The following is a 13,553-nucleotide window of genomic DNA, read 5'->3' on the forward strand; positions in this document are numbered from 1 at the left end:
ATGAATGAATGTCTCAATTTCCTGCATAACTGGTGCTTCTAAACACATCTGAATTGACATTTGGACAGTGTGTTGAACAGGTCACGATTCTTGGACTTCAATAATTTGGCTTATTTTTAAAGTATCAATAGAGACATCATGTAGTAAGATGTTTTTTAGTGGCATACGCACGCTTAATTGCACAAGTACGTCGGTCCGAGACTTAATGTTGGCAAAATAACTCCCGTGTTGCTGCTGGACAGACAAGAAAGAGTTTTTTTTTGTTTTTAACTGATGAGATTTCCCAGAGGAGACTACCTTGCACTCCTGATATTGGAATTGATTCACTCCTCTGCAGATATTTACCTTGCAGCTAATTGCAAGAGGCAAGAGCCATTTGGTACAGGCAAAATAAGAGGCGCCTGGGAGCAATGATATTTTGGACCCATGCCACACTCTCCACTCAGAAGCTTCAGGTTATTTCAGTTGAGTCCGTCTGGTCTGACCCAGTGAGATAAGTGTTGAAAAAAAAAACCAGATTTGTATGTTCTGTGGATCTTTTTGGTGCTTATAAATATATATATAAATTATCTGGAAAGGCCACTTTATATGACATTTACAAATATCCAGAGTCTGGGACAAATTCATAGACTATTCTTTAAAGTGAAGCCTCTCAGAAACCATCATTGAAAGGGAATACATTGTCTTAATTACATAATAGGGCTGATAGAATTGCACATATTTTGTCTTGATGAAGTACAGAGCCAATTAAGCAGGGCTGTCAATAGATTAAAAAATAAAAAATAACATAAAAAATAATAATCTCACATTCGTTAATCTAGATTAATCACGATTAAATGTTGCTTTTAGAACTATGTGATTTCAAAGAGACTCAGGTCAATCAAGTGCCAACCAGGTCATCTTAAAATAAAGCTTCAACATGGATGACTGCCATATGCAACAAGAACATGTCTACCTAAGAGTGTCTTTAGAAACTCAGACATTCACGTGTCATGATTAAGCGAGAGGGAGAGAGAGAGAGGGAGAGCACACAGTCACTTACGCAGGGCAGGCGTCCAAACGGAAGTCGCCAGGCAGCTGCCAGCATATTACGGACACTATCAGTGCCTAGAGTGGTTTGCCACTTACTTTCCATGTAAAGGAATTCCTCCGCACAGGTCTCAGCAATTGGTCTCGCATCTGTTTTTTTGACAGTCAAGGCAAACTTCCAACTTCCAGTCATTGTCAATAAATTGTGCCGTGACACTCGGGTAACTTTATCGATGGTTCCGTCGCTCAGCTTTTTTTAAATGAAACTTTCCGCCCAACAATCCCTCACCTCTCTCCATGGTCAGCTACTATCTCTCAGTCTCTCCTATCTGACAGACTGCAGGCAAGTGACTGAAAATTTCCGGCTTTCATGTCATAGGTCAGCGCACACCAGAAGTAAACAAACTTGCGGGAACTGTGCTAATCTCAGCTGTATTAATCAATGGTTTGGTAACAAATTTTAGAATACCACACATATAATATGTATATAATGTGTCTAACTTGTGTTTGTCTGTGTCTTACAGATCAGGAGCGGATAGTAAAGGATTCAAATTATGAGCAGGAAGGTAAAGTGCAGTTCGTAATTGATGCTGTTTATGCGATGGCACATGCTCTACACAACATGCACCAGGAGCTCTGCCCAGGAAAAGTGGGCCTGTGCAGTAAAATGGATCCCATCAACGGCACTCATCTGCTGAAGCACATCCGCCGTCTAAACTTTGCAGGTCAGTCATGTTTATTGATGCTGGGAAGCCTATTTGTCTCAACTTTAAGAGGTGTAATGTGGGCTTTTATAAAACACTTTACAGGAATTGTTCATCTGCTGCAGGGTTTTAGGTGTTGTGAGCCAGTAATGCAAAGATTTACAGTAATTTTGTCGAGTTTCAGGCAAAACGATTCACACTACAGGCTACATGTGCCAAAAACTTGGTTTACAAGCGTGTGCTCAGTGGCAAGCACGCAATACATCACTTTGCTATTTCTCACAGGCCTTTCAAACAGGCCATATGCAGCAATTATTTATATTTTTTAAAAGCCCACATTCATGTATACAATGTGTCAAAGTTGGTGTCAGCAAGCCGATACCAATTGGCTCCAAACGATGTTTTCCTCTGCCCTATGCAATTGATGCGAGAAAAAAAAATCCATATCAGCGTGTAAACAAACAGGTTACAGACAAAGCTAATTTTCTTTGCCACAAACTGCACAACATGTGATGACAGCCATAGCAAGCTGAGATATTGTTTGATATTTACTGTATATCACAAAGATTTCAAAGGAGGAGACTGTGGGCACCAGAGATGATTGATCTAAGACAGCAAGGGAAGCTCTGCTTCCTCTAACACAGGAGTGTCAAACTCATTTTCTCTGAGGGCCACATCAGCATAACGGTGACCCTCAAAGGGCCAGATGTAACTGTCATACAGAATAAATATGACTAAATGTAAACAAATATAATGTAAAACTGAAGGTAACTACTACGTAACATATTGCTAAATAAATTTCAGTATTTATTACTTATTCATGTTACAAATATGATGCATTATAGATGTAGAAATGCTGTCACTTTGTGGGTAACGCAATCGCCATGCATTGTGGGAAATTTTGGTCAACGCACGCCTTAAAGCAGCATAGACCTATTTTAACACAGATTTTTAAGCCCAATTAATCACTCGCGGGCCACATAAAATGACGTGGCGGGCCACATCTGGCCCCCGGGCCTTGAGTTTGACATATATGATCTAACATGGTCAAATATGTACTGTTATGGAGTCATTTCATTACTAAAGGTGCGATAAAATGCGATCAACTAAATGACTGAATCAGCTGTTTATCGCAGATCATACATACATTCCTGTAGCAGCAAGGCGCATTAAAACCAGTAGAAGCTCAGCTTCAATTGATGTCTATGAGACGGCACAGAACAGGGTTTTTTTCACTGCAGTGAGTGAGATGGCGATTGCTCAGAATTTATGGATCAATAACTGGGCCTTAAATGAGCGTCCCCTGTTTTAAAGACCAGCAACCATCACTTGGTGAGCACCAGCACTAGTTGGTTCTCACCAAGTTGTCAGTGTAAGAGAAAAACATATTATCTGGCCTTCTTTAAATTAGTATCACACTCCTATATACCAGCTGAAACGGGCTAATCACAAAGACCTCTGTGTAACCCTGGCAACCATCATTTGTCTACAGAGTGTTCCTCATTATATCTTTGTTGAACCATAACCTAACTGGGGCAAAGGACCATTAACTGGACTATGCGGTCCTTCCCTAAGGACTCTAGGTATCAGCAGAGGAAGGCGCCAGACTTCTTGACCTAACCTCTCTCTCCTCATCCCCTTTCCTCCAAACCAAAAAAGTTATACTTTAACTCTAAGATTCACTGGCAGAATGACAGAGGAAGCCTCATTTCTCCGCGGATTTGAGCTGTCTCACCTGATCATCAAAATCTCCACAACACTCAGTGGCACAATAAATCACAAAAAAACAACAATTAATGTCAAGTTTAATATCACTTCTTTATCACTTGATTTGTATTGTGGAGGAAGACATTGGGATCAATTGGATTCGTCCTCAGGGAAATGCTATGTGGACATTTATGATGCTATCTGGTGCTAGTTTTGTGTGGATCTGTCACATCTTTGTTAACATGTGACAAGTTCAGGAAATCTTCTAGCTTCCTGTTTGCGTACATGTACACTGTATTATTCCTATAATCTCTTTTGCCTAAAAGAAATCACTGAACCTGACATGATGTTTGGAAAGAGGAGTTTCAAATTGCACTACTCTGTGACGATATCGCAGCATTTAATCCTCCCTTTGGCACTGATCTTTACTCAATAAGAAATTTATGTTTTGGACCAAATATGGTGCTAAAAAAGGGGATTTTATCTGAAATGCAGCATTTTTATTATCTATTGTGAGAAGCATCTTTTCTTTTTGGTTGTATAATTAGGACTAAATTATAAAGTGATTTCCAAAACGGACACGGATCTCCGGTTCAGCACTATTTTATAAATGCATTTGAGCTTTTTGGAAACCAAACAAATGGGTTGCCTTGAGGATACACTGCTACTCTACGTTTAATTGCATCATCATCACACAGGAGTATTTTCAAACTTGTCCAGATACATAAAAAACCTGGCTGCCAAGACTTACTGTATTTTGTTTACAAAGCTGATATTTGGTTTCCAACCTAGTATAAATACAAGATGCACCCATATATATACAATAAAACAATATCTAATATCTGTTCATTGTCAGCAGTTAAAGTGTGCATGTATGGCTCTCAAAGATCCATTTAAAACCCATATCTAATACAGATAGATAATGTGCTGGGCGTCTTCTTTAAAAGGAAAAGTCACTGACAAAACAAGATGTCTTTTTTCAGTGGACTGTCAGGGTTTCAACAATGGACACCGCAAGGTGGTTGATAACTTTTTAGAAGAGATAACACCAGTGTCTGGCCGGGATATTTCTAAGTCTGGGACGATATTGCAGCTTTCAGATTTTCTTTTCAGATTATCTCCATGCATCGTGGGTTGCAAGTCTTTGTTATTTTTAATCACCAACTTCTCAAGTGCCCATCGCTTTTTCTCTTTCTGACTTATTCAACAGCGGCGGAAGCTGTGACCAATAAAAGCAGAGAAATCAAAGGCTTTCAGTCCATCTTAATGCACTGTTTGACACTCTTTAGAGCACTCCCCGTTCTTGTTCCCACCTCTAAATTCAGCATTTCAGCGAGTCATTCAGACATCAGCGGGACACAGTTGAATAAAGCTTCCCATCAGTGTTTCATGTCTCTTGTTATCACATCACGGAACTGCAATTTTTTTTTTTCTTCTCTCTGTTGCTGTCGAAAAAGCCGTGGCCTTGCAGCGTCTTTTCTCAGCGACTGCAGATTGAGGAATAAAGTTCTCAGGGATTTCTGTCTTTCCTCACCTATGTCTCTCTCTCTCTCTCTCTCTCTCGCTTTCTGTCGAGGATTTGCAACATCTTTGCTGTTGTGCAGCTCAAAAATATGATCTCGGTTGACACTATTTCTGCATAATGCAAAATATTTTATTATTTCATAGACCTGATACCCAGTGCTGTTGTATTATTCATAAAACTCTGTATCCAATATGAGGATAGATCACTCTAAATATAAAGCCTGTTCATTACATTGTCATCTTACAGCATCAGCCTATAGAGACATCATGAATTTATTTGAAAAAGGTTTATTAATATCAAAGTCAAGTCCATAACTTTGTGGGTTTTATAAGGCTATCATCACATTTGCGATGTCAACATGCAGCACACTAGAGCTAAATAATGCATCTTTATTGACCACAATATTATTAAAGGGGACATATTCTGCTAGATCAACTTTTTAATTATTTAAATCCTTATATTTGGGACTCTGGAGGCACTACCAGTCACCAAAGTGTGAAAAAATATGACTCACTCATGTTTTTGTGGTCCTCCTCAGTCTAAGTACAGGAGATAAAACATGCGATGTTGACTTCTGCACGCATTGTGACAACAACAATGCGCTAATTCCTGGAATTGTTGTCTCGCGGAGCTTCGCTTTCTCCATAAAACATGCGAGAGTGCTGGCCGAGGGCAGTAGTATCTGAAAACCGGAAGTCCGCGAAAAGTTCTATTGTTGGCTCCACAGTGCAGCACAGAGTCCTACACAAACTTCCAGCCTCAGAGGATTTATCGGTCCAGTGGATTCATGTTATATATAGAGCTGCAACTAACGGTTATTTTTTCGTAATCGATTAATATGTCGATTATTTTCTCGATTAATCGATGAATCGCTTGATCCATAAAATGGCAGAAAATGTTAAAAATGTTGATCAGTGTTTGTCAAACCTGGAAATTATGATGTTCTCAAATGTCTAGTTTTGTTCACAAACCAAAACGATTCAGTTTTAATGATTTCTTTGTTTATGTGGAGCAAAGAAACAAAGAAAATATGCACATTTAAGAAGCTAAAAAGATATCTTGTTTTAATAATTAAAAAAGCTTCAAACCGATTATCGATTATCAAAATAGTTGGCGATTAATTTAGTAATCGATTAATAATCGATTCATCGATTAATCGTTTCAGCTCTAGTTATATATGACATCAATGTGCCTGCTAAAGCCTGCAAATGATCAATTTTCCAAATGCTAAATGCTGTTAGCTCCCAGTAGCCTCTGTGGCTGATGTAATTTCCTGTCCCTTAAGTTTCGTTTAACTTCCTTTTTTTTTTTTTCTACTAAACAGAGCGTTCTGAACAGGGCTGTTTTTGCAGGGTGATTGAACTGCTGTGGTGCTTCATCCTTATGGTATTTTGACCAAAGCATGTCACAGACATGTTCATTAGGACACCAGAGAACTAGGTTAACTTGGAGAAATAGGGTATAATATGAGTCCATTAACTCTTTAATGCTTAGTTTATCGCATACGACAAATTTGTGCAGGCGCGATTTGCTTTACCGTAATTACGTAACGGTTTGTGCTATTGTAAAAATTCCAGCGGTTTCTGAAAGCTGAGAAGTTGCCCGTCAAAGCCAACATGCTTATTACGATAATTCCACTTGCGCTGTTGCAGGAAGCCGCCGAATCAGCGTCTTTGTCACAAGAGAGGAAAGCATTGCAAAAACGCCTTTATATAGAGAGAATGTTCTCTGGTGTGAAGTGAATGTCGCGGGGAGTTCATAGTCTGTGCCGCAATTATTGTTTCCCGGTATAGAAAAATCTGTGGTGTATAAAAAAAATCTATTTTAAATAAATAAACAAGCAACGCTAAGCCTGGCGGTGGGCCAAGTAAAGCTTATAATGCACTGGGGGAAACCCTGATGCAATGATTTCTCATGTGTCCGCGCATCATCTCAAAAATGTAATGCCTAATTTCTTCAAAATAAAGTATTTCAAAATTTTAAAGAAAGGCATTGACAGAAATTAAACAAAAGCTACTTGCAAGACAAGATTTCCCCATCATGTTGATAACTAAAGGATTAATGTCCATTTCCACAGTGCTCCTCACCGTGGAAATCACAATGCTGCTGCTCTGAGTCACTACGCTGGAACAGAAACACTGTTTCCTATCAATTATTTGTTCCACTTTCAGTTTGCTATTTTTTTTTTTTTTTTTTTTTGTTTTTTTTGGAGGCTGAGCACAGTCAATAAACTCAATGCTTCAGCCAGATGTTTCACAGTCAAATGTTCGGGAGGTCCAGAATCTATCCCAATAACATCTGTTAGTCTACACTGTTATGAACATGAATAGTTTATTTAGTGTGTTTGTTGAGAAAGTCAACAGTCGAATGGTGAGTATAATACACGACAGCTATACAGCACTGTGAAAAGGTCTGAAATAATAATGACATCCACATTTTATTTAGCACGTCTTCAAGACTTTTGCAGAGCCTGTCATCTTATGTTTCCCCTCTCTGTCCAGGTGATCCCAAACTGAATCTAAAATATTCAGATATGGAGTGCTGAGGTCGTTGGTTTCCAGAAAGAATGGCAGAGCATATAGTTTCCAGTTTGATTGCTGTTTGTTTTCCTTTGAGAGTGACCTACAATTATAATCTTTCAAATTGGGAAGATGTGACTGAAAGTTGGTCTCATGTAACAGGGTATGTTTCCGCAAGTCAAGACTTTTTAAGATCTTTCTAATGCCACCTTGAATGACATTTAAGACTGAAAAACACTATAAATATAGGCGATAGTTGCTATAATCTCGGATCCTGCTGTATTATAACCCTACCAATGTGTCATTCAATGAGACTCATTCAAGTTTACTCTTTTGTCTGTTTATTGAACATAAAGTGATACTTTCTGGTTCAATAGCTGTATGTATAAGTGCAGTTTAACTGCCTGTTTCCAATCAATTATAAAACTACATCTCCTTCTCGAAGTCCTGTGAGAAATATTAAATAGTCCTGCCCTGGAAAATTTAACACCTTTGCGTAATGTATTTAAGACCAGCATATAAGATTTTTAATGAATTTCAGACATTTTAAGGCCTTAATATTAGATACATGGATTTAAGACTTTTTAAGGATGTGCAGACACCCCGTGTAATAATAACAAGCCTCCAATGAGTTCAACTTAATGATAAGGCACGCCTTGAATAAACCCGGCATTAAATCATTTTCAATAGACATTTTTAGTTTCAAAAGAGCCTGCTATTGTTTAAGTGCAAGAGGAGGTCACACTGAATACTTTAGCTTGAAGAAGCTGTTTTTTTTACAGTACAGTTTATAACCATATTTCCTGTATTTTCTGACAAGGATTGTGCAATATAAATTATATATGGTCCTTTTAGCATTTCTAAGATAAAAAAAAAAAAAATGGGCAAAGACTTTTGCACAGTGCTGTATATATAGATGCTGAATTTATCATGGTTGGACACACATGTAATTATTGTGGCCGTGTAATCTTGACACGTCAGCGGCAGAAGGCTCAGACGTACGTCACACACACACACACACATTCTTGTACTTGCTGCATACTGAGGACCAGCATTTCCATTTTATAAATCAACACAATTACAAATATCTACTTCATGAATGACATCTATATAGAACTACTGGTTGCAGTACCATAAAATGTCTGCAGGTGGAGCCCCAGAGCAAAAAGGGCTGGAAAACTGTTTCGATTTTTTTTTTTAAATTTTTGGTCAAAATTTTTACAAAAACATCATACTTATACTATGTCGACCAAAATGAAAAAAAAAAATTGACCAAATATTTTTGGTCCAAAATTTGACAGAAACATCCTACTATACTATGTCATCCAAAATTTGAAAAAAAAAAAAAAAAAGAGAGGACATTTTGACCCAAAATTTGACAAAAAAAATTTGGTCCAAAATTTGACAAAAAAAATTTGGTCCAAAATTTGACAAAAAAAATTTGGTCCAAAATTTGATTATTTTTTTTTGACAAATTGAGTATAGCATGTTACAGCAACCTAAGGAAGTGATTTCAATGAAAACAAAGTGAAGACCAAAATGTCCTCACTCTGTAAAAATGACCTCACTTTGTTGGTTAAAAACTCTCACTGGTCCTCAGTATGCCGCAAGTACAAGAGCACACACACACACACACACACACACACACACACGTCAAAATAAAGCGAATCTGTGGTTAATTCAAAAGTAAAGCTGCACCAACGTCTGCACGACTTACCTGTGCACTGATCATTAAGCGTTAACGACCCGTGCAGAGGGCAGCAAGATGTGCTGCCACTCGCCGGGGTGCTCTGGTTGTGCATCCACGCATAACAAGCACATGGATTAATGATCACACTCGGGTAATTATTGAGGTGTGTGTGCACACGTTTGTGCAGGAGGAAGAGGGAGGCGGGGCAGCGGGGGCAATCATTAGATATTTCGTGTAATTACAAGCACTCCATTAACCCCAGCATTCATTTTTAGAGCATACAAAACAATAAAGTAATGAGTAACCTATGGCACCGCTCAGAGTAATGCAGTGGTGCAGAGGCACTCATTATTAACCAGGCTAGTGAGTAGTCTGTGCAATATGACAGGTCACATCATCACGACCCTGCAATGTTTTCATTCCTAATAAAGACCATTACTGTGAGAGGAAAGACAGACCTCCTGGAGGAATTTCCCCCGACTGTACCTTAATGCATCATTTCATGACTAAAAGAGTAACATTTTACATTATAGATTATGTGTGGACGCTTAATTGGTTAAGAGAGAAACCCAATAGTCCCCACAATGTTCGAGCGCTTGTCTTTGCCCTGTATTTTTGATTTTTTTTTTCCTCTGACAGGAAACATAGCCTCCCACTCTGCTGTAATACGATGAAAGACAATTTAAATATTTAGCTGTCGCTCGCGGGCTAAAGCTCAAGAACCGCCCGATTGTTACTGCAGTAATGCATATGTTAGTGCTTTAAGGATGTGCTTACATTTTATTAAAAGTGAAATGTTTGATGATAAGCTGCAAAAAACCTCCCATTCCAACAATGTGATTAGTCTGGTTTTTTAACGTTATTAGCACAGCTGCTGATTACTTACTTCTTTAAGACAGCTGTCAGAGTTTTTAACCTGTGTTAAAGACTTTAAAAGTTAATGCTTGTGGAAGCAACACTAAAGGCAAAATTCACGATCGAATTAAAAGCTTTGCCTGACCATTAAAGTTGAATAATACAGCACTGGAACATGCCGTCAACTGTTCCAAACTGTTTGCTGATGTAAACAACAGTAATTGCAACATTAAAAGAGGTGAAGCATACATTTACTGCATTATCAGTGCAAATAAGCTAAAGCATACACTACCGTTCAAAAGTTTGGGGATCACCTATGCAATTGTTTTGTGTTTTCCATTAAAAGTCACACTTTTATTCATTAAAAGAGTTGCAGAATGAATCGAAAATATAGTCAAGACATTGACAAGATTAGAAATAATGATGTATATTCCAAATATTAAACTTTGCTTTCGTCAAAGAACCAAACTGTTTTCAGCGGTGCTAACATCATTGCACAAGGGTTTTCAAGGGTTTTCTAATCATCCAATAGCGATTAGCAAACACAATGTACCATTAGAACACTGGAGAGATGGTTGCTGGAAATGGGCCTCTATACACCTATGTACATATTCCATTAAAAAAAAGACATTTGCAGCTAGAATAGTCGTTTACCACATTAACAATGTAAAGAGTGTATTTCTGATTCATTTAATGTTACATTCATTGAAAAAAGTGTTTTTCCTTCAAAAAATAAGGAAATTTCGATGTGACCCCAAATTTTTTGAACGGTAGTGTACATAAATACTAAAAAAGAATCGCCAAAAAATAAAATCAGTTGGTCCAAAAGTTAAAAAATAATAATAATTCACTCAAATGTAGCTTTTTAGACTTAAACTTGTATAGTGAAGCAGGTTCACAGCAGCTCAAAGCTAAACAAACAAACAAAAAATCAACCAGTAATCATGCCCAAAAGACCTAAAGGTGTTCAAATACAATCATAACAGCAGTGTTGCTCTATCATTCTACTGAAACCACAGGTGTAGCAGTCGGAGTCCATTTTTCCTCTCTCAGAGACAACAGTGTTCATATAAACACGTACATGCTCAGACACATCACTAAAAAAAAGGAAAAGGAAGGCGGCTTCGGAGAGCTTCTATACGATCAGGACAAACTGGACAAAAACAGAGGAAAAAATAGAAACAGCTTAGCGCGATCAAAATCTCTGATAGGAAATACGACGGCTCACCGACACTTTTGATCGGCTCAATATCTTTATATAAACATCGCACCGCTCCTTTTCATTGAATCACTGTAATCCTCCCATGATCACTAGCTGCTTTGTGATGTGGGCAGCATTGTGAAACAAGCGCGGCTGAGTGAAAAATGTAATGCTGTAATCCAGCAGGGCTGACTAATGGAGATGTGGATTAGGCTGCATCCTCCGTGGTTAAAACAAAGAAAAAAAATTAATCAGCAGAAATCTATCAGCAGCAATTGGCCACATTTACCCTTTTGTTCTTTACTGGGGTGTTTTTATTTTGTTTTGGCAGACTTAATCATAAACCAGCCATGGAAAAAAAGAACGTAAAAACATATGACCTGAAGTGTTTGAAGGTGTGGATGTTTGTGGAAGATGATGTGAAAAGCTGTCAGAGAATTTCCCTTTTTATCTCTCTCTCTCTCTCTCTCTCTCTCTCTCTCTCTAAGGAGAACCTTTCCACGTTCCATCATGATTAAACAGATTGCTGCACTGGAAGTGTGGCTCCTCTAGTCTCAACTGGGGAGCTCACACATTGAAATCTTTGGTGCGTTTTCTTTGTGATGCATTGTTACGGCTCGTCTTGAAAGCGCACACAAGGAGCACGTTGTTAGACCTACTGTAGTTATCACGACAGAGAACAGCTCGGGCAGACAGCACAGACAGTGGGGATGTGTGAGCTTGAGGTCAGGAGGGGGGTCATCCGTCATCCGTGTGAACCTCTGGATCTCCTGTGGAAATCCAGCTGTTTAAAGACAGCTTTTCCCTCACAGGTTATTAGACGTTGCCCTATAGCAACAAACTGCACATGGGTAGACGTGTGCATTTAAAACTAGTATTCCAAAAGGGTGATATTCTTTGATACAGTTCCAAATGATAAGCTTTTAGGTAACAACGTTATAATAAGTACACAATATTAGCATTAGTTAAGCTGTTTTACTCATGTGCTGAAGTGTTGGCATGTACTGAGTGACTGCTGATTATTATATTATTATTAATTTTAACTTTGTTTATAAACTAAATACTAATGAGTATTAATGAATTACAAATTATGAATTCAATATTAATTAATGCTTCACTAATGCTAATAGTGTGTACTTGTTATAAAGTGTTACCCATTATTACACATCGCCAGAGTATTGTTGAGGAAAACTTAACATGACAACATGTGAGAAGTGTCTCAGTACAATTGAAATCTTTGAGATATCCATCTCGGTTTGTTTTCGATGTTGTTTTATTTTCTATTTTGATTTATTAAATTTACATAGAGCAAAAGAGTGTCCATTTTTTGGTTTGAAACAAATACATTAAGAATATAATATTCACATTTAAGAAGCTAAAACAATCAGAAAAAAGCTTCAAACCTATTCATCGATTATCAAAATAGTTGACGATTAACTTAGTAAGTGATTAATAATGGATTCATTGTTTCAGCTCTAGTTTAGATCCTTGGTAAAGAGCGACCAGTGGTACAGAGAGAATCACAAACTGAACGTACTTGATGACAGTGGAGAGAAAAGACACCTCCAACTGTGTAGTTTTGGCATAATACAAGGTGTGTCTACGAGTATTGCTTGACTGCATAAAGCCGACAACAACTGACCAGCATATACTAAAAAAAAAACTGTTATTGCACAGATAGTGATTAAAAACGCTGGTTTACTGTCAAAGATAAAACCCTATGTAATAAAAATACCAATACTGAACAAGTCTGACTTGAAATTTAAGTTAAAAATCATTCAAATCATTGATTGTTGGTCTTTTACAGCATAATATTCACCAACAATGCCAACCTCAACGCATCACATAGTTGCTGCCTTAAAACCAAACAGGTGTAGACAGTTTTGGACTGGCAGCTGTCAGTGTTGGCACTGCGTGTATAGAGTTTCATTGTCCACTGTCCATTGTTCAATTAAGCCCCTTTTCCACCTATGGTCCCAGCTCGGTACAGTTTAGGTTGTTTCTCCACTACAAAATAGTACCTGACTCAGCGTGGGCGGAGTCATCACTGCACGGCTGCATGAAACTGCTGCGACAGTTGTTTTCAGTGTAACTGAATCATTAGCATCAGTTAATTAAAAGTGTTGTATGTTCAGTCACCAAGTTGTTAAGAATTTGTTCCCAGACATTTTGCTAAGTTCAAAAGAAAAAAAAAAAAAAACACCTACAGTACATAACATTCACATCACATCACATTGTTCTCTAAAGTACTGGCATAATAATAATATTAATTGCAATAATAATGGCATCACATTAGTGAGACTTCACAGACTCACGCTCACAG

The 13,553-nt window shown here is 37.9% G+C and overlaps 1 protein-coding gene across 1 annotated transcript in view; it reads left to right on the forward strand.

Moving 5' to 3' along the window:
- The window catches only part of LOC310930116 (metabotropic glutamate receptor 4-like), a 185,300-nt gene that overhangs the window by 153,663 nt on the left and 18,084 nt on the right, over positions 1–13,553 (forward strand). The window contains exon 7 of the mRNA XM_083893038.1: positions 1,554–1,754. Within this exon, the coding sequence (XP_083749164.1) occupies positions 1,554–1,754 (201 nt within the window). The remainder of the gene's footprint in view (positions 1–1,553; positions 1,755–13,553) is intronic.

Source organism: Microchirus variegatus, assembly GCF_963457635.1.
Source record: "Microchirus variegatus genome assembly, chromosome: 7".
Taxonomy (NCBI): Eukaryota; Metazoa; Chordata; class Actinopteri; order Pleuronectiformes; family Soleidae; genus Microchirus; species Microchirus variegatus.